We start from the raw sequence: 20,377 nt of genomic DNA, 5'->3' as shown, positions 1-20,377 counted from the left end.
CTTGGCGTGACTTGGTGTGACATGGTGTGACTTTCTCATTGGTTTCTTTCTTGCGGTAGTGCAAATATCTGACACTAGCGATCGAGGTCTCGGCAGGTGATGAACCCATCAACAAGTCGAGCGGAGCGCTGAAAACAACTGCCACCTCCCCACCCCCACCCCTACCTGGCCAAAATCCTGTTCGTGACGTCACCAGACCCCACATCCGTTTTTGTGTGAGTCGTAATTTAAGGGTCGAAATGCTAGTTTGTGTCTCAGAGTGTCATTGCGACTTGATGAAGCATGGCGGTTTCATATGAAGAAGTAGGAAGTTCATGTCAAGAAGTCGAGTATTTCTCAGGAAAACCGAATAGTCCAGGCTGCTTGTACTGCAGGAGTGTGTCAGGAGTGGAGATAATAGATAATAGTGACCGCACAATATAGACTTTTTTGTTGGCGGGTGAGAGAGAGGATAAATGTTATGACTATAGATGGAGCCACTTGCAGTTCAAGGCCAGTCTACCTGGAGGTCAATCTCAGCTATCGTTCCCTATAATTCTTGAGTGGTTAGTAGTTCCGTTACTGAACTTGTTTTGTACTGAGTAAAGATTAATTTTTAGCCGTTTGTATAAATTCAGTTTTATGAGAAGAATTTGCTAGATTGCTTTAGAAAACTATTTTTGATGACATTTCAATTTAACTTACACCTTTTTAAATGTGCTGCCTCGATTAAAGCAGTTTAAAAGCGTGTGACCTGCAAAGCAAGTTATAAAAGTGTGAAGCATTTTTAACCACGTCTGCTGTAGAGATGGGTTACCAGACAGTAACAAACAGTAACTAGGAGCTCATAAACACCCGACAGTTTGATTTCATGTGTAGCAACTCCTTTCGTGATATGTACATGCGTGCTAGCATGTAAACAGGTTTCAAAACTTCATTCATAAGCGAGTTATTGAATGATGCCTGCAAAGCCATTTTGTGTCCGTGTTGTCCTTGTCGTCACATGTAAGCAGTTGTTGTTGTTCGAGATGTCAAGTTGTCATGAACATTGATGGTCGGCCGGCCCAAACTCATCATCTCACACAGACACACACAGGTGTACAGAGACAAAATCAGAAAACAAGGAGAAAAGCAAAGCAGGAGTTTTATTTCCTGAGTTGTGCTCATACTGTTTCGGCGGAGACGAGAGATGGGGGAGAGGGTGGAGAGAAGGGTTGCCTGCAGCTTAGTAAATGCATCTTGGTGACTAAGGTCAAGGGTCAGCACCTGGCGTTGGGCATCATGTGAGACCAAAGTATAAACGGAGACAAAACTGTCAAAGTCTGGGACTTGACCAAATGTTGGGGGGTCACGGACGGAAGACCGTTATAAAGTGGGAGTGAACCTTGCTGTTCCTGTTGCTGAAGTTGGAGAACAGAGAAAATGTCATGGAAGTGCGCTTCATACCATCAGCGAAACGGTCAGTGGCCCCCGCTTCAGACATGACTGGGGTTAGGGCAGCATCATATGGTTGAAAGGAGCGTCACGGTCAGGTTAGCGCCGCAAAGCATTTCACCTGAGTGCTGCCACAGCGCATGTCCACTATGTTCCCATGTGTAAATTGCAACCACCCACATATTATGAAAGAGAAGCACACAAATAACGTGAGATAAACATGATCAAGATGAAAGAAAGGGAGCGAGGCAGCACCATTTAAAAAGAAAGTCACTACATGTTGCCAGAACGGCTTGCAACGATCAAACAAAATTACCATACAACAAAATCTATTACTTGTCCCTAACATCCATTGCAAACATTGTTTTAAACAGCAATGAACTCACAAAGTGCAGCAAAATACCAACACTACTACTGTTTGATATATATCATTCATTAAAATAACCCTAAATTTCTCACAATATAGTGACATCACAATGTATCAGCTGTAGGCACACTTCTCATTACATCAACAGAAAGTATATTTTGCGATTTAGGCATCAAGTAAAATCTATTAAGGAATGCTGATAAAATATGAGGCCAGGAATGATGGTTATGTGATAATGACTAGACCTTGAAAACATGGTCGTGTCAATCCAAAACATGCTATCCAAACAAACCACTAACTGTTGCTACTCTGTATTACGATTATTTACAATAAATCACTAAGGCTCATTCCACAAGCTCACATACTCCTGCTACCATCCACACATTGTTTCACTCACACACAAACGCTTTGTGTACACACACAGAATTGAATTTACAGCTTACATGCAGTTTTGCAATAAATCAAGTCCTTAAAAATTTCATGCTTATTGGCAATTTTGTGCTTTTAGCTCTAATAAAAAAACAAAACAAAAAGGCTGTGCATTGTTGCCAAAGGATCTCTGGATTGCCAGAACAAGCAACCATGAAATTATTGTGAACTCTTCAGCAAAAGAAAAGTTGCCACACAAACACAAAAATTGAAACTCCTCATTTAGCACATACTGTTCCCATATGCTGCAATGTTCCTTTACTAACATTATAGCACATACCAACTGTTCCCGTATGCTACGATGTTCCCTTGCTAGTATTATAGAGAATGAAACCATTTATTTCACAGAACTATATTCTCAAAGCATGATTCTACAAAAAACGCCAAGAAAATCAACAGCCTCCACCCTCAATCCCTTTTTAAGCTTTAGGTTGGTTGTGGAATTCAAACAAATGTGCAAGGAACTGGGCCAACACTTTAATGCTAGCACAGGCATCTCTCAGAAAATCTTTGATGGAAGAAACTGTTGGAGTGGACAGCAACTGAATGCATTTTAAAAGTTATATCTATAGTGATAAAAGTCAAATCATTGTGTGCTTCAAAAGGATGAAGGCAAAGATTCTGAAGGGCATGTTACAAAAAATTACCCTAAAACCGTCTGTAACAATTGACAATATTCTGAGAGACCCTTGTTTAGTGCATATGACAGCCTGGACACAAATGGTGAACATAAAGACGACCCAAGAACGTACAAAAGTGACTAGATAAAAAAAAACCAAAAGGCAGGAAATTGTGAAATGCTGAACTAATAGAAAATGTGGAAGAATTTAATTTTATTTGTTAATAAGGCGGCATCATAAAACTACTTGAATCCATAAATCAACAAAGATACATTTCAGTCACTTTTCCACTTTAAATATGCTTCTACCAAAATATCTTAGACTAGAAAAACTCGCCTGAGACATATAAAAATAAGAAAAATGCTGCTGAATGAAATATCTTACTGTTCAGTGTACCTATCATCAAGCACTGCCTCACAGAGGTACCCATAATGTCCTGGTGGGATTTTATTTTAAGTTTTTGATATGACGTAGTGGCATTAAATTAATCCAAGCACAGATAAGCCAACATGCATTTATGACATTTGAGTTCATTCCTGGAAATATGATTTATAGGCTGAAAGGCTGGCTATTTATTTTTCCCATATTGTGACAACAAATGAAAAAATATTGTATCTCTGACAACAGTTCCCTTACAAATTATTTTAATTCTTCTATCAAGTCCTTATCTAATTATATCCAGTCTGACATGACTTATGACCCACAAAATAATTATAGATCATGACATTGCACACCATGCAAAAAATTCTAAAAAGGTTTTAAAGAAGACTAGAAGGAGAAAATGCCTTAAAATAAATTAGTGGTTTAGAAAGTCTTCACGTAGCTCAATCACTTTTTCTCTTCTGTTTCCACCCCATCTTGTGGACTAGTAGTTTCCAAAGCAGTATTTTTTCTGTCCGATAATTGAATGTCTTCAATCTGATTCTGCATGGGCACATCTTGAACTTTGGACTCTGGTGTGTCATCTGCAGGCTCCACCTCCCCAGTTTCTTCACTGGACTCCTCATCCTCATCTGATGCTTCCTCTTTAACTTCATTCACTAGAATTTTTCGGGGATTTATCTAGAAAAACACAGCAATAATACAATTCAAACATTTTTAAATGTTATTCTCCGACACATGGTCATGTTAATAAGCCATGATTGAATTACATTTTCAGAGCTTTTAGCTATTTTCAGGAAGCAGCCATAAATGCTATAGGATTCTATCAGCTGAGTGACCTTAGAAGTTAAGTGTACAGACTTCAATTTCTGAAAATGAAGACAAACTTTACCCGACTCTGCTGATGGCTTCAAAGATGATGCACCTTGCAAATTCACCAGCTTAGGTGGCAACGGCCTCATCTTCTTTGATGTATTTAAATAATAGCAATAACAGCAGCGAAAACCTAAAGCAGAATTTGCAATTAGCAATCCAAGAAAACACTATCCATTGGCTGTTCTATATATTTTTTAAAAAGGCGTTTCTCTGATTCTTTGACAATTTTCTGATGACCCTACTATGCAAGATTACCAAAAAAAAACCAAACAATATCTGCCAAATGAGCATTGCCCATATTAATTAGTAATTCAATGCAACAAGCAAACTGAACTCCCTTGTTGCTAAGTAATTTCTTTAACACAACCTGGTCTAGAAATTACTTAAACTGAAAGAAATACAAAATTTGTTTTGTTTTGCATGGACAATGGCTATGGAATGATATATGAGAATATAAGAGTTTTAATCAGAAAAACAAAACAGAAAGAAAATGAAAAATGAGCATACTGAGATATTCAAACTCCTCAGGCAAGGCCATGCCATTATGTGAGTGACACTGCTGACAAATAAGAGCGTATCTGTTCTGAGGCCCATCTCCGACCATGAAGTCAATCAATTTGTCAACTGCACCTCGTTTCTGTGGCAGTACTGTGCGTGGCATGGGTGGACCTGGAGGTGAACCTAGATACATATTATTACCTCATAAACATGAAGCTTGTCAACAACAGATCTGCTTAACCTAGAGCAAGGCCAAGAATTTTCTCAGCCAGGAAAATACTAACAGACAGACCGAAAAGTATTTCTACGTCATGACTTCACATATTAGGACACATAAGTATTCTACTGTCATGAGTCAGTTCACTGACTTACAGAAGAACCAGGACTATATCTAAATGGCTGCAGAAGCCAATCTAAGAAACTCAAAAACATTTTTTGCTTTAAAAGCATTTTGGCATACTGTGTTTATTCCTTGTTACTCCTCGAGGAGCTGAGGGCCGTAAATCTCTATACAACTACACTCCATAAAAGCAATAACAGGGACGTGCTATTTCTAGTTCTCAGTCAAGATAAGACCCAAAAGCAACACAACTGTTCCATGATGAACATGCTATCATCATCTGAAGAGCAATAATTAGCTCAAAACCGATTCTGCAAGAATGTGTTCTATGCTTTCATCTGAAGCATGGTATAATTAGATCTGATATATTACGTGCTGCAAGAAGTTTTGCCCTGATAGAGAAATGCTTGTAAAGCTTTGGATATAATTATAAACAACACAAAATCATAGACCTAAGGCAGAAGTGGCCTTTTGATGTTGAAATTGTGGTTTACAAAAATTTTTTTTTATCATTTAAAATTTTTAAAAGAAATAGTGATAAGAAACCAAGATAATACTTGCTATCTGATCTCAAGATGCAATCTGAGAATCAATGTTTCACTTCTAATGTAAACATAAAAAGGGTACTATGGGTTTCTTACTGTATCCTGCCTGCATCATAAATTGTGGTCCTGAAGCAGGACGAAAAGCAGGTGTTCCCATGGCACTTCTTGGTGTATGACTCGGGTTAAATGATGGTCTAGCAGGGGTGCTGCTTCTAATCAAAGGCATTCTTGGTGTTGCAGGCTGAACTCGGACACGCTGACGTAGGTCTGTAGCACAGAACAAGGCACTAAGCAGGGACTTGCATACCCATGTCATATTTTGGCTATTTTGAGGTACTCAGGTTCCCTATTTCCTTTCAAGCAAAAACAAGGGGGTGAGGTGAGGGGCCACATTTCATTTGAGTCTTCCTGTCCCAAAAGTGTGATGAGCATGTGGTGACAAAAGAAGCAAAAGACTTATTTCCTGTAAAGTTTCATCTACGGTGGTAAACCCCTTAAAAAAATTAGCTTGAGGTAAGTAACAGCATTTAAAACTGAAAACTAAATCTAAGCTTTAATTTTTGGTTGATAAAATGCAAAAGCCCTGCAAAAGGCAAGTGTATGCATTACCAAGGTAACTGAATTTTACCTTAGATAACTAGATAACTAACAGATTTTCTCTTCTATGCCAGCAAACAATAGTTTTTGCTTTGTACTAAGGCAAATAACTTTAAACTGTTAACAGCCAAGATAATGCAGCTGTGTATATGCCTACATCCCCAGTCTTACTTACATGTTCCACGTTCTTGAAGTTGTGCTGGCACTTCACTAGGTTTCTGCAAATATCAGGTCTATTAACTTTCACCATTTTCTGAGCTCATTCTTACAAATTATTCTGTATACCAAAGGAACTAAGAAGCACTTTTAGGAAATTCTGCTTCCTATCTCTATCTTGCCCCCCCCCCCCACTCTCTCTCTTACACACACATACACAGACAATATCAAGAATAGCATATACTGCAAGCATTGATATCATTGTTTTCCTGCTCTTTCATTCTGTTTTCTACTTGCTTCATATAAAAGTGATAAACACTTTTTTAAGTCACTCACAATCTTGATTTTTCAATTATCCTTTAAATGCTTTTAAGACCTGTGAAAACTGTAATGTTTAATATCATATGAAGATGTATGAACCCACATGAATGTGAAACGATATACTATACCCAGGGCTTCTGCTAAGGCCAAATTCTTTGGGGTCCCAGGGACCCCTTCTTCAGATTTTTAAGGGGTCCCTGTTCTTCGCCCAAATTTGAAGGGGACCCCATTGACGAAAATTGAAGAGGTCCTCCGAACTTTTAATGCGTACTGTACGCAATTTTTTGCGTAAGCAGAAGCCCTGTATACCTATTATACTAACTGTTATTTTTTAACAACTGCAGTATAGCATCAAGCACACTACGCAAATGATCCAGCTTGGAACAATGAACACAGTGCCTTGTGTCCAAATGCACATAAGGAACTGGTGTTAAGATCCAACACAACAATGCACAACCATCAGGAAGAACATAGGAAACAAAAGTGTCAACATTTTTGCCAACACTTTTGCTTGCACTCACCTGTAATTTGGTAGCAACAGTATGCATACTCACCTAAATTTTTACATAGCCTTACTAAATTCTCTTTAAAACCAAACTATCAGCAACATAGAAAGAAGAAACAAAACTGTTGCAAAAGGATGGTCAAGAACAGAAAGCATTACCTCCTTTTCCAATGGCTTCACGACAGGGGACTCATCAAATTCTGCCTAGCACATGAACCAAATTGCTACTTTCAATCATTATATGTCCATTAAGAAATCTAAAAGACTGTGGCATAATTTATTGCAGGTTACTTGCTGCTGACTGAGATGTAGATTACAAGAAATAACCTTCCTCAAAACTTCCAAAAGCTGGATACACAGATTTAAAAAAAAAAGCTGTTATAAAAAAGATAATCAACGATGAAGTCTCAACATCCAGCTAGTTCCTACTTTTACTTTTATCAAACAATGGTTTTATTATATAGAATATCTTTAGTTCAGATCATTCACAAGCTTCAATTATGAGCTTGCAACCATGTTAAACACTACAGTCCCTTACCTAACACTACAGTAAACGACACATATAATAACATACCTTAGTATGAACAACACACTTTCTAAACACGTCACACAACAGGCAAAAACTGCAAACTTCTGTCAATTAAATTACCTCTAGCTGCTTAAATCTTGCAGGGTCATATTTTTCCAAAATTTCCTTTGCCTTTTTGTATGTCTCTTTTTCCATGACTTCTTCAAGCTACAAAAGCAGAGCCACAGACAACTTTTTAAATTAATAAAGTGGTTTTAAATGCGCAATACAAAGATTTATTGTCAGTAATTAGCGTTTCATCACAAAAAAGTTTTTACTTTTTTGGGCAAGAGGGAGACAATGATTTTTATTAATTCACCTAACTGCTCTGTGCTTTAAAAGGGGCAGCTGTACAATACCTCAATATCTGTTTAATTACCTTCGAAAGTAACAGATGTGAATATAAAGCACACAGAAACTGAATCTCCACAAGGATTACAATATTAACATATTCCAGCTACAATGATTACAATATTTCTGTTTTCTCTTTGAGTAGCAGCACCTTGTCTTCCTTAAGAGCATGAGTAAATCCAGTCACCACACTTTTCATTTACACATTATCATTTTATATAACTCATTTATGAAAATACTACATACAATTGTTTTCTTCTGTGCACGAAGTTCACTCAGAGCAAGTTCTGAAAAAAAAAAAAAAAAACTTTCAAAATTGAGAAAATCAGTAAGGCTGTGCATGAACGGAGCTCAGTCAATAAAAATATAATATCAAAATAAAATGTTTCTGTTTACAAACAATACAAGTTGTATTCACAATCTTAATATAGTTCCACAAAATTTAATGAAATTTACAGAAAAGAAAATCCCAGGGATGGAATTCATGTTAAGCCCACAGTCCATTTACCAGTTATAAGCTGGCCAAGCTGATAACCTGCATACACCTTGCAAAGCTTGACACAATGGGCACAACAATGCATGGGCCCAAATCTTGCAGCATGCCGAAATGAGGTTTTCCGCTTGATTGGACTGTAAGCAGGTTACATGAAATCCCCTATAGGTATTCACATTGGTTTTATATATTTAAACCATTGGTTGCGTGCATGCAGACTCAAGAGGCCACCACAGCAAAACTAGTGCTCTGTCTAAAATTTAATTTGGCATAGCTAAAATAAGTGTCCTGCTCTCACAGGGATGATAACTACCATCAGCGCATTTAAAAATAAACATTTTCATCATTTACCCATGAATCACCAATTCAATGTTTGTGTTCACTTCTTTATATTTCCTATTTCTATGTATGTTAATCGATAACATGTGGTCTGTATATTATTTTGCTTACCACTTGCACTTAGTCTTTGAACAAAGTACCAGTGAGTGAATTTTCTTGCTCCCCATACTCTGAAATTCAAATAAAATATTCTATAGTGTTCTGAAGGATATGAAGAAAAACATATCAGTGATAGAATGAAAACAGAAAATTACCCAGACAGGTTATAAGAAAAACAATAGTATCCCTTGAAAATATTCTGCATTATCATAAATGTTATACATCTTAGAACATTATAGTATCACTATCACCCACTATATTACTTATTATAGGCATAATTATTAGCATAAATTTTTGATAAATATTTTAAGAGAGCACATTTCTTGATGAAACATAACCAACTACACCAGGACTTACAAAAATGGGAAGATAATAAGTGGAAAGGTATACAGCAATGTTTCCTGCCATGTCTTTGGAAAGTAGAGATAGTAGAAGACCACAGCAGCAATTATGTACAGTAAGATGGAATACAGCAGGAGACTTGCTACTATCCTCTTTTGCAAGACTTGGCTACGACGACGATTTTGCTCAAGTCTGGACATGTCCTGATGACAGTTAAATTTAGGTTCCTTGCTGCATTAGATTTATTATCAGTTTACAAAAGACATGAACAAACTGAACTATTAAAAGTATCAACTAATTATGTCATTTATCATATTCCCATTTGAACCAATTTATAAATTCACCCTTGCTGACATTTGCTGCTCTTTTCTTGACATGTGTTGCAAACATTTTCTCAAATCTACAATTTGCACAAAATTCCAATAATACATTATTCAAAATCTACAAGAAAAGATTTCACATTCTGCATGTTATATTAGGACTTTACAATATAAAATGTGTACATGCAAGCACACATGTACATATACATGTGTAAAGAGACATACGTGTATACACACACAAAAATTAAAATACACCTGTGCTCTTTCCCCCTGCTCATTCGTCTGCAAACGTAACAAAACTAACACATTATTACCAAAAGCCTATGAACATCTTGCAGTAAGTCCTAACACTTTGTAAAGCAGCTTTTTAACTGCAAGTTAGTGTCTTACGTGGAATTAATGTACTGTTTGACTAAAAAGATTAGCTTTGTGGGTCTGCATATGAAATTGTATGGATTAGCCCTATTGATCAGGCAGTACACCATAGGTACCCATCTTAGAAAAAGAAAGTATATACTTTTACCATGAAGCTGCAGCACAAAATATCTGCAAAGAAAATGTCTTAGTGCAATCTGTTCCTGGCAAAGTAAGAAATGAAGATTAAATTTTAAAAAAACTTCACTTACCTTGTGAATTTTGTCCAAAGTTTCAATAGTTGACAGCTTTTTCTGGGAGAAGAACACAAGTTAACAAATATATTGAACTTGGAAACTAACCATTATAGAGCTATAATCATTTATGTATTTAAAAAATACAGTTAAAGAAATGCTCTAGACATCTTCAATATGAATTATTTTTCTTAAATTATTTTTATATATTTGCCACTTTTTTAAATGCTAATTTTTTAAGGCCTCTCACTGAGTGTATGCATTGTTCAGATTGTGGGAGAAAGATGCATAAGGGAAAGAGCAAGTAATTACACTTATCCAAAAAGATTCCTTATAAATTTGGGGGAAGGGGCGATGATTTGAGTAGTGATTAAAGCATCTGTCATCATGACACTGAGAATCTTATGTTATGAGCTTAGATCTCAGCTACGATACTCCTCTCTACAGATGTGCCACCTGTTTGCAGGGCTGACCTTTGGTATTTCTCCACCCCAAGTATTTATTCGTATATGTGTACTTATTGACAGAGAGAGAGAGAGATTGTCTTTTTGTGAATGATTGTTAATGTGTTTTTGATATCTGCTTAAAGTGCTCCTGTATCTTCGTGTATACATCACTAGAATGAGTTATGTAAAGTGCTTTAGGGTTAAACAGATTACCTTATACATTGTGTGCGTGTACGTACGCACATGTAGGCGTAGTATTTGTCAAATGCTTTTCACTTTCGCTTTTCGATGTATTTTGTATGTCATTATTACTTAATGTGCCCATGCTTCCCAATCTAACCAATGAATATTGAACCAAACCGATGTCTTATCTTTGTGGGAAAACATCGCTGTTCAACCCTTTACTGCTGTAGCAACTCTTGACAATATGTAAAACCATCTTAAGAAGATGCGATGAGAAAGAATATGTGACGTAGAATATTAAGCTAGCAGCAACACCCTTTTCTTATTAGTTCAATCCAGCTGCGTGGATATAGCACGGCGAAAACCGAATATTTACAAGGGCAAATCCGTTTTTGGCGGCTGCGCTGTGATAACGACAGATTTTCAATCAAATATTCAATAATGCCAAGCTAAAGTTAGCACACATTGTTCAGAGATTTAATTCATTATTTCTGAAACTTACGCTGAATCTAGACGTTATTATGCCCATTGCCTTTTCGTGAAAAGGAACCTTTGAATTAGACGGTTTCTCACTTGTTTGCGTACCACGGGGGAAGACATACGCAGTTATCTCCCTTACACACGTTCGTGCTAGTTACTTCCCCATTGATCGAGCGAGGATCGGCATTCTTGATGATCGGGATGAACGATATTGCGAGAATAATTTTGTTCTAGGGCTCTCTGTGAGAATGTGAAAATTGGTACATGTAGCTGATACTGATCGGGCGCAATTAAAAGCTGTCGTAATCGTGTCCGAAGCTGCAGAGGTTAAGCCTTATTACGAATTAATTTATTTTATTATTGAAATAAATATGGTATTTAGACTTATTATCACCAGCCGTGCCATATAAATTACAATATATTAATAAATTATAAAAGCTCGATTTTCAGATGACGGAAGAAGACTAGAGGCTAGCCTTTCATATTAAATCGACAAACTGGCTTCATCCTGAAGAAATGTATTGGCATCTCGCTTTGCTACCGGTCTATACATTACAAAATCAGAAATTTGTCATGGGAAACCAATTCAGTTCTTTGACAGTCTGCTTGAAACAAAATGTCAAAGCACTCGATTGTATTGGAATGGTGGTATTCAGTAATATTTGACATGTTGCCACTTAAAGTTCTCGAAAGCCGCTTTTCCTTGACGACGACTTCTATTTTGAAAATTATGCCTTATGTTAATGGGAAGTGGTGTTTGTTTATGCCAAGTGAGCAAGTAAGGCTACATTTATGGCAACGCAGATGGTTTTGTAAACACATGCCATATTACACTCAACAGAGCAAGAACATATTCCCAGGATCGTCATCTAAGATACCTAACATTGTTAGTTGTGATGAAACTGCTGCTTCACTGGACTCGCAAAATATCAATCTCGTTACCAATGGCTCAGATAACCAACACCATCTCTGTTGGCTGTTATGCAAGAATTTTGTTTCACTGCTTGCAAAATCTTAAAATGACTGAAACTCTGCCATTTTATTAAGTGATTTTCAGGCATTCTGAGACAATCACTGTTTGTCACCCTTGAACGTAAATAAACACACTGGTCCATGTAACACTTGACTGTTTTTTTTTATATACTTTTTATAGCTTTATTTCACATACAAGAAAAATTTTTACTGCGAAGAAAAAAATAGCTAGTGACTATTTTATAGCACAAATGGCAGTCAAAACATTACACAAATATCAGCATTACAAAATGTTACCTCATTTCTTGGACAAAAAGCAATTATTATACATGTACTTCAAAAAAAAAAAAATTACCCATTTTAATACACGGCTACAAAAAAATGCCACAAAGACAACTTGTTTATTTTGTGTGACAAAACTGTACAATGCACAATTTCTTTTAGAACAATTTAAAACATTTCAACCCATAAAAAAACAAATGTTGAGAAAAATTTTAAACTGTTACAATGTGCAAATTTTCAAACATTTGAGAGATAAAGCATGCCACTTGGAAATCTGTGAAAAGTGGTGGATTCCAATGACATACACCTTCTAGATTTCTAGAGAAAAAACATGCACAAAGAAAGGAAATAGAAGTTTAAATGCTGAACTTTACCTCTTATTTTCATTACCCATTCTCCTCTAATGTCATCCAAGTCTTTTACTTTTTTAACACAAACTATCAATAGCTTCAGCTTTTGGCCAAAACTGAAATGCATCTTTTGGCTATAAATGTAGAAGTGGGTCAGTATTAATCAGTAAATACCCAGGGTGCAAATTGGATTCAGATAATGTCTATGACCAAGCATTGACAACTACATGAATCCTCATAAAAATATGCTTGCACTTGATTCAACAACACTATTTTCAAGTCCATGGGAAAAAATTGCGACTAATAAGCCATCAAACACACACACACACAAATGATAAACCAAACAGTTACAGTACCAATTTTGTGTTTATGCATTGTCATATTTATGCAAGTATATAAGGGCTAATAATCATAATTAGTACACCCAACAGTAATCCATGTAGCACTACCAACAGTGCACCAACAGGAAACTTTGGTACAAACGATAAATACTTTTGTAATAACCATAAAATGCGCAAAGTCCTGCCTGTGAAGACATAAAAATTGTCAAGACATACCTCCTCTCTGGTGGATGTTGCCTGACAAAAAAAAAAAAAAAAAAAATGAACAGTTAAAATAAAATTCGAGACAGGTGAAGATGCTTAATCACGAGATAATCCAATGATTGACAGGATATAAATAAAGATATTGATGATGTCCAGGTAGAGATTCAGCGCAGCAAATATGTACTCCTCTGGTGACAGTGAGTATTTGTGTTTTCCACCGATCATCAGCTGAGTATCAAAGACAAGATACTGAAAAGAGAGAAAAAAAACACCCCAATGTTTTAAACATCAAGCTGGTGCCTGAATAGAGTATTGTAAAAAAAAAAAAAATGAATTTCCTGTGTTTTGATTTAAAAAGGGAACTTCAAAATCAAAACTAGGCAGTTTGAGGTAATCATGGACAGTAAAAAAAAAACCCCCCACGTTCACAAAACCATAAGCTAAAAAAAAAATGTTGGAGGTATTGGTAGACAGCACCTTTGTGGACAGATTAAGAAGGAAAAAAAAAACCCCATACATAGTAGTGCAGTTCTAGTCAGCTCATTCTTATCTCCAGATCCAGCCCAGCTCAAAATGTTCAAAACATTCTTCAAAGATTAAGCTTGTGCACTATAATTTGGTTTTTAAAAAAGAAAAAAATTGGGCACTCATAACAGCAGAAATAGAAGAAAATTAATATTTGTTGATTGTGTGTAAGCACATAAGGCAATTAATTTTCTAAACCAAGAGCTGGCAGTACAAAGAACTGTACCTATTCAAAATAACGATGCACTTTCTTGGAAATTCCAAAACTAAGCATATTCACCATATGCATAAATTCACACATACATAGATCTGTCTGTGGTCTATTAGCTATTAAGTTCAAGTATAACTGAAAACACAACTCACTGCAGAAAAAATCAGTGCACCAATTGATGCATACACCATGCTCAGGATCTGCCAAAAAAAGGAAAATACATTACTTGGTCACAGTCTGTTTTCAATACTGCAAAGTGTTCAAAATGTTTAGTAACCTTAAATCACATAGAATAACATTGTAATCAGGACTGCATTAACTGCTCTTATAGCTTTCAGAGATTAACATTTTTTTTTCTTAAAACAGATTAGTAAAGACACATACCCTGTTCTGGAATATTAGGCACAGAAATCCAAAGCAAATCAGAATGATGACAAACACAAATAACATTCCTCCCATCATGGTGAAATCCCACTGCAAAGAATATGTCAATTAGAATAAGTATGCTATGCAACAAGCAGACATGAGGCAAACCAACACTGCTCTAATGAAGAAATAATTTCTTTGCTTCTTAATAAATGGTTCTTCTATTGAAAAACATATATTCATTACTTTACATAGTATACATAGTCTGTCTAAATGCAAATGTAGGACATATATTTTACAAACATAAAATGTGGATGCATGTGCACAGACCAATACATATTTGGAGCAAAAAAATTTTAAGCATCCTCATATTTATTCTATACACTAAGATCCTATTAAAGAACTTTAGAAAATAATTACGCAAGAATTCTAATTAATGTAACTTAATATCATAATGCTTTGAAGCAATACATCAATCAAATACATAAAAAACTTTTGGATGAATTTACTTTTGTCTGGAATGCAAACACCGTCAAGGCAAGGGCCACGACCTGAAAAATTTTAAATGCCATTTAAAAGTGATTTGTGATTTGACACTAATTTGTACTTCATAATCCTTACTATAAAATGCATTAGTTTTTAATTTGCCTTAACAAGTTTGTGAAATAATCTTTTTTCCTGCTGTGTTTGAGCACACATTAGCATTTGTGCATGTGCTTGAATATGTATGCTAATGTGTGAGTTAATGGAACAAGAACAGATGCTTTAAGCCTTTTTAAATACCTTTATTATTATTTATTATTATAATTAAAGTATGATTACAGTTTTACAGTACTCAAATACAAATATACTGTTGCGCTATGCACATGATAAAATGAGAAACATCTTCTAGCAATCTAATTAAGTTAAACAGCTTAAATTCCAAACTAAAGCTGTAGGGTAGACCTTACAATTTTGTATCAGTATTGTGACTATGCTACACTAGCACCACAACGTGTGGTGTAAGAAAGAAAAGTCAGACAACACAAAAATGGATCAATCCTTATTTTAGGAGATGTAAAACTTACTGCTGTGATGCCAACAGCCAAAAGAACTTCATCTTTCTCATAGTGGCTGCAAAAATAATGGGAAAAAGCCTATAAGCTGTGCTGTTATTTTATCAATAAACCCAAATTAAAAGTTTTGTTAAGTAGTGCAAAACTTGATTGATATTTCACAAACATGACACGAGCATCAGTATTTACAAATTCAAAGATTGGTATTTCAAGAATTATTGGAAACATTATCATTGCTCACAGGTTGTACTGAGTGTTCATTGTACTTTTATATGAGTCTGCAAATTCCTACCTGGAGATGGTTCCAAGCAGAAAGCCTTCGCACACAGTCTGGAAAAATAATTACACAAATGAATAACAGGTGAATAGGTATATTCAGCATTATTATTTATTTGTCATTATCACTTTTTTTATATTCATATACATTTCACCTTTTAAAAAAATGTCATGTTTTACACAGAAACATGCACTGGGAATTTAATTTAGGCAAACAGCAAATCGCTTCTATCTCGTAGCAAAGAGATATAAAAGTAAGGCAGCTTGTTAACAGAAAGATGTGGGAGATGGGGGAGTGAGTGGCGTTGGGGAGAAAAAGTAATTTTATTGGAATGTAAAAGAGCTACTTACAAAGACGGTCAGCAGAATTAAATTTATTGGGTAGCTGCGCCGAACGTTGGGGCAACAGGCTAGGATGATCAGTATGATGAAGGTTACTAAGCTGTTTAATATGAACATAAAATTAAACCAAGATGTACAACCTGAAGCCAGACAAACAGCAGGTGGATGGTTCAGTCAGCTAAACTTATCATTATCATGACTGCTAGTGGCTAGTAACATATCGTGTACCTGGCCCCTGAACACCATAAATGAGAGTACAATACAGTAAAGTGAGGAATGGGAAGCAGAAAATGGGTCATGTGTCTAAAAAGCTCAAAGAATTTAATATCCATCGAACTCTGTATAAGCTCTTCTTGCATAACATGGATCCATTCCCCTTCCACCAATATTAGACCTATTGTTTTACAGACTGTTCTACGGCTTATAATTATATTACCTCAGATCAAGCAAAAACAAATGCATTTTATAACATGCTGGTTATACAAACTGCCTACACAGGATAATGGTCACTATCAAAAACATCCCTCACACTAACTCAAGAAAGATGGGTCACCACCATTAATATGAGTACACAATCTAACGACCTGAATGAGATAATGGTCATAACATTGAACCATGGATTAAATGTGTTCTTGCACAGTTATCTACTCCTGCTACATTGTCAGTACAAAGCTGTAGTTGATTAAGGATTTCCAGCTCACATCACACAAGATGATATGGAACTTCTCAAGTGCAAACCAAATGAACCTCCACAACTGGCTTCTCTAATGTGGATTTCTAATCAGACCATATGTTAAAAATATAAATCAGAGAGCCTATTAATGGGCATGTTAATTTCTGCACTGTGGAAGCTGAAAATCACTTAATAAAAAAGTTATTTTGTTATCACTGTTAAGTGCAATGAGCCTATTAACAAAGAAATTACTTACAGTCCAACAATGTACATCCAAGGGTTATTCACAGAGTAGACTTTGACTGCATCCCTAAAAACAGAAATGCATTGTAGCACATTTTTAAATCCATGATTTTTCAAGGCATTACAACGTATAATACCATCAATATACAACAATAAGAGATGACAGTATTTAGGAAAAGAGCTCTGTTCCTGATTTGAAATGCATCCTTACTGATCTTTTAATGTCTTCAGGATCAGATATGTGTTGATGTGCAATACTATCAAGCAAGTGGAAACACAGCTTGTTCAAGTCTCATCAAACTCACTAATGTAAGGCCTGCTGTGAACAACTATGGACAAGTCTTAGCAGGTAAATATCAACTACAACAAAATAAAATGGGCAAAACTATGTCTCTATCAATCATTTACACTTTCAGTTTTTTTGAGAGATGAAAAATAATAATCTTCCATTATAAGCTTTATTTTACAAAGAATGCAGTTAATCACATGATACTACGGAATCAGCTGCAACCATAAAGACTGATGTTTCTGTTACCCATCATAACTGACTGCACCTTCTACTCTCCATTGTCATAGTCATACTTACACATATAAAAAAAGAGCAATCATAAATCCAGTAACCAGGATCTGGAGAAACAAAATGGCATAAACTCTCCGAATGAATCCTGAAACAAAATAATGTCATTAAACTATTGCATGTTCAACTAGTTTTGTATGATAAAATATAAACCTCAAGACTAAAAGCTCCAAAAATCCTATCTGTTTTTCTTCTGGAAAATGTACATATTTTGACAATTGTTTGTCCTCTTAATAAAGAGTAAACTCATAGCAGCTTAAAAATAATTATATAGGTAGTCATCATTTTGTTAATTAGGAGTTGCTATGAAAACATTAAAAAAGTTCTGAACCCTTCCATAAGTATCAAATCGATGCCAATATGTCTATGTTGAATCCTTTCCCTGTGTAGCAGGTGATGGTGTACCTCTATCTAATCTTTTTCTTGTGTGACAGCATTTTAAGTGGTACAAAATATGGTTTATCCACAATTTTGCATAATTCTGAAATGGTTTTATTCGAATGAAAGATTTAAAAAAAAACCCTAATAATCTAAAAACAACCAAAGTTAATGCAGGTTTCTTCACATAATATATACTCACAGTTATAGGTAACACTATTTAATTATTGTGATGATCCTTACCCAATCTAACAGATTTTTCTGAAAAACTGTCAGCATTGAAGAATCCATCCTCCTGCCCTCCAACTTCTGGATCACTGTACATGTTGGTCTTTTATAATTAAAGTTTTTTCTTAAATATAAAAACTCTCCTTCCGTCCTGAAAATAAAATGATAACTGAATATTTTTTAATGTGCGATTTTTTTCACATCAGGATGTATATAACTAGCCAGTAGTCACATAGACTAAACCTGAGGCCGTACAAACTGACAGAACTGAATAACATTATTTTGATTTTAAATAACATATTTCCAAGTAAACCAACAGTTCTGAAAGACTGTGATGTTTTACCGCAACGACTTCCAACAGATTAAGATGATGATTCACCGATTCAAATCACATTATACACCACAGAAACTTGTTAACGCCGTTGTCTAACCACTTACTACGTATATATAGATTGCGATCACAATCAATAACATAGACTTGAATTTAAAAAAAAGCAAATCTATAAGTCGCGCGGTCTTTGAAGAGATTATTATAACATCCAGATGTTACAAATGAGACTGCTGTCTGACAAGTTGTACATCCTATATTACGCCACTGTGGCACTAGAACTTTCCTCTACCTTCTCGCATTCTAATCATAGTTCTACGAATTGTAAACAATCTCAGATTACTGCATTAGTCCGAATATAAAAAAAATTAAAAATTCACTATCACTTGCAAAACTCACACAGAACCTACCTTGTTCTCGAATAATAAAAGCCTGACCTCAGACTAATTTACTGTGAATAAGGTGAGGACCTTAATACATCTGTTACGCTCTGCTGGTGGTTGAGATAAACACCATGACCCGACCTTGCAGACCTCCGACACAGGAGAGCGGCGTTCGAGTCACAAACTCCGTAAAATGTCTCAGTAGTCTCCGTGTTCAAAACTGCGTAGATAAGAAGTGACACGTCAACGATTAGAAAAAGAACTTTTAAAAATACGCTACATGAATTTACTGAGAACACACACACATAGTTGCATGGTATACACGCGATAGCAGTTTGTGCGTGTGTGTATGTGAAATGTATAGGACCGTACTTTAATTTCACGGACGGATATATTATTTTAGTTCGTGGTACTTTCGAAGAAAAGAGATGAAAGTTCCGGGTTGTGCTAGAAGTTTGGGCTGAGACAATTGTGCGATTACTGATATGAAAGGCATTCAGTCGCTGGCCTACACTTGCATGGTAATTATTAGTGTTGAGGTTCTTCGATCGGCACGAAACAGCTGGGATCAGTGGGATGGTAAATGACAAAACAGCGATAAATTAATTGTAACCAACATGTCAGTCCCTGATAGCTATACGTACTAGGGGTGAGCTAGTCACACAAGAACACAACAAAGGTCAAAATTGCCGGATAACTGTAGATTTTATTCAGAGTTTCATTCAGCAGCTGGCCTGCATTCTACCCTAGCAAGGATCGAACAATTATAGGTGCCCATAGCCTTCCTGAGATATAGCCTTCGATCACCTCTAGACTAACCCCCGTTGCAATATTGTTTTTGATATAATTGTATCTTATATTTTTATGCCACCTCACTGTCCATTAATCTAAGTGTCCCTTCCTCTGTTTCACATTACATCCTGTCTTCTAGCTTTGGTGACATTCAAAGTGATCATTATATATGCATTAAGAAGAGAATTAATTCTTTACTTTTTCTGTTTTTAAATGCTGGAATTAAGTAAGCATCACCCAGAAGTCACAACTGTCGCTTTGGATGGTTTTTGCCAGAGACAGAGAGCATGAACGGAGTGAGAGGGACCAGCACGGTCTGCTCTAGTCAAATTGTTCTGGCATGGATTAGCATGTAGAGAATGAATAGAGGTGTCATGCAGAGAATGAGTGGAGGTGTGTGTGTGTCTGTTAGAGAGAAGATATCATAATCTAACACCACTGTATGCATATACATCCTAAAGTAAAGTGTATTGTTAATGATAAAATTTCTAATGTGTGCATACATAGGTAATGCTTTCCTTTTCATGCAGCTACTGTTTCTGTACATTGTTTTCCCTCTGTTTGGAATGTGCTT

At 35.8% G+C, this 20,377-nt stretch overlaps 2 protein-coding genes across 6 annotated transcripts; both read right to left on the bottom strand.

The window, feature by feature from the left end:
* Positions 1-1,105: 1,105 nt before the first annotated feature.
* LOC112556825 (endoplasmic reticulum junction formation protein lunapark-B-like) lies at positions 1,106-11,436 on the bottom strand. 3 transcript variants are annotated; one of them, XM_025226197.1, is made up of 12 exons: positions 11,300-11,436; positions 10,187-10,228; positions 9,256-9,443; positions 8,911-8,969; positions 8,214-8,254; positions 7,698-7,784; positions 7,208-7,252; positions 6,242-6,284; positions 5,566-5,736; positions 4,594-4,767; positions 4,103-4,216; positions 1,106-3,891 (listed from the first exon to the last, which is right to left on the bottom strand). In XM_025226197.1, the coding sequence occupies exons 1-12, from the start codon at positions 11,324-11,326 to the stop codon at positions 3,863-3,865; spliced, it is 1,020 nt and encodes a 339-aa protein (XP_025081982.1). In that variant the 5' UTR covers positions 11,327-11,436; the 3' UTR covers positions 1,106-3,862. The 3 variants fall into 3 exon arrangements, with proteins under 3 accessions (XP_025081982.1, XP_025081984.1, XP_025081983.1); XM_025226199.1 differs by having other exon boundaries at positions 9,256-9,471; positions 11,300-11,406; XM_025226198.1 differs by lacking the exon at positions 7,208-7,252.
* A 963-nt stretch (positions 11,437-12,399) lies between these two features.
* Positions 12,400-19,267, bottom strand: LOC112556826 (protein lifeguard 1-like). 3 transcript variants are annotated; one of them, XM_025226201.1, is made up of 11 exons: positions 19,099-19,267; positions 18,316-18,451; positions 17,704-17,782; positions 17,131-17,184; positions 16,211-16,301; positions 15,876-15,913; positions 15,596-15,641; positions 15,038-15,079; positions 14,547-14,636; positions 14,315-14,362; positions 12,400-13,675 (listed from the first exon to the last, which is right to left on the bottom strand). In XM_025226201.1, the coding sequence occupies exons 2-11, from the start codon at positions 18,395-18,397 to the stop codon at positions 13,523-13,525; spliced, it is 723 nt and encodes a 240-aa protein (XP_025081986.1). In that variant the 5' UTR covers positions 18,398-18,451; positions 19,099-19,267; the 3' UTR covers positions 12,400-13,522. The 3 variants fall into 3 exon arrangements, with proteins under 3 accessions (XP_025081986.1, XP_025081985.1, XP_025081987.1); XM_025226200.1 differs by having other exon boundaries at positions 19,039-19,265; XM_025226202.1 differs by lacking the exon at positions 19,099-19,267 and adding an exon at positions 18,644-18,904.
* Positions 19,268-20,377: the final 1,110 nt, after the last annotated feature.

The sequence above is a fragment of the Pomacea canaliculata genome, linkage group LG2, assembly GCF_003073045.1.
Source record: "Pomacea canaliculata isolate SZHN2017 linkage group LG2, ASM307304v1, whole genome shotgun sequence".
Classification (NCBI taxonomy): Eukaryota; Metazoa; Mollusca; class Gastropoda; order Architaenioglossa; family Ampullariidae; genus Pomacea; species Pomacea canaliculata.
The sequence above is the reverse complement of the archived record's forward strand: the minus strand, read 5'-3'. Positions and strand labels throughout refer to the sequence as shown.

What these genes read in the sequence shown, in the direction of transcription:
- LOC112556825 (XM_025226197.1), bottom strand. Translation starts at nt 11,326, where the DNA reads ATGGGCATAATAACGTCTAGATTCAGC. An exon ending in TCAAAGACTAAGTGCAAGTG is followed by an intron (nt 8,255 to 8,910) that starts GTAAGCAAAATA and finishes TTTTTTTTTCAG; the next exon opens with AACTTGCTCTGAGTGAACTT. An exon ending in TGAGGAGTTTGAATATCTCA is followed by an intron (nt 4,217 to 4,593) that starts GTATGCTCATTT and finishes ATTCTGCTTTAG; the next exon opens with GTTTTCGCTGCTGTTATTGC.
- LOC112556826 (XM_025226201.1), bottom strand. Translation starts at nt 18,397, where the DNA reads ATGTACAGTGATCCAGAAGTTGGAGGGCAGGAGGATGGATTCTTCAAT. An exon ending in TGGATGTACATTGTTGGACT is followed by an intron (nt 16,302 to 17,130) that starts GTAAGTAATTTC and finishes CATATTAAACAG; the next exon opens with CTTAGTAACCTTCATCATAC. An exon ending in TGGCTGTTGGCATCACAGCA is followed by an intron (nt 15,080 to 15,595) that starts GTAAGTTTTACA and finishes AAAATTTTTCAG; the next exon opens with GTCGTGGCCCTTGCCTTGAC.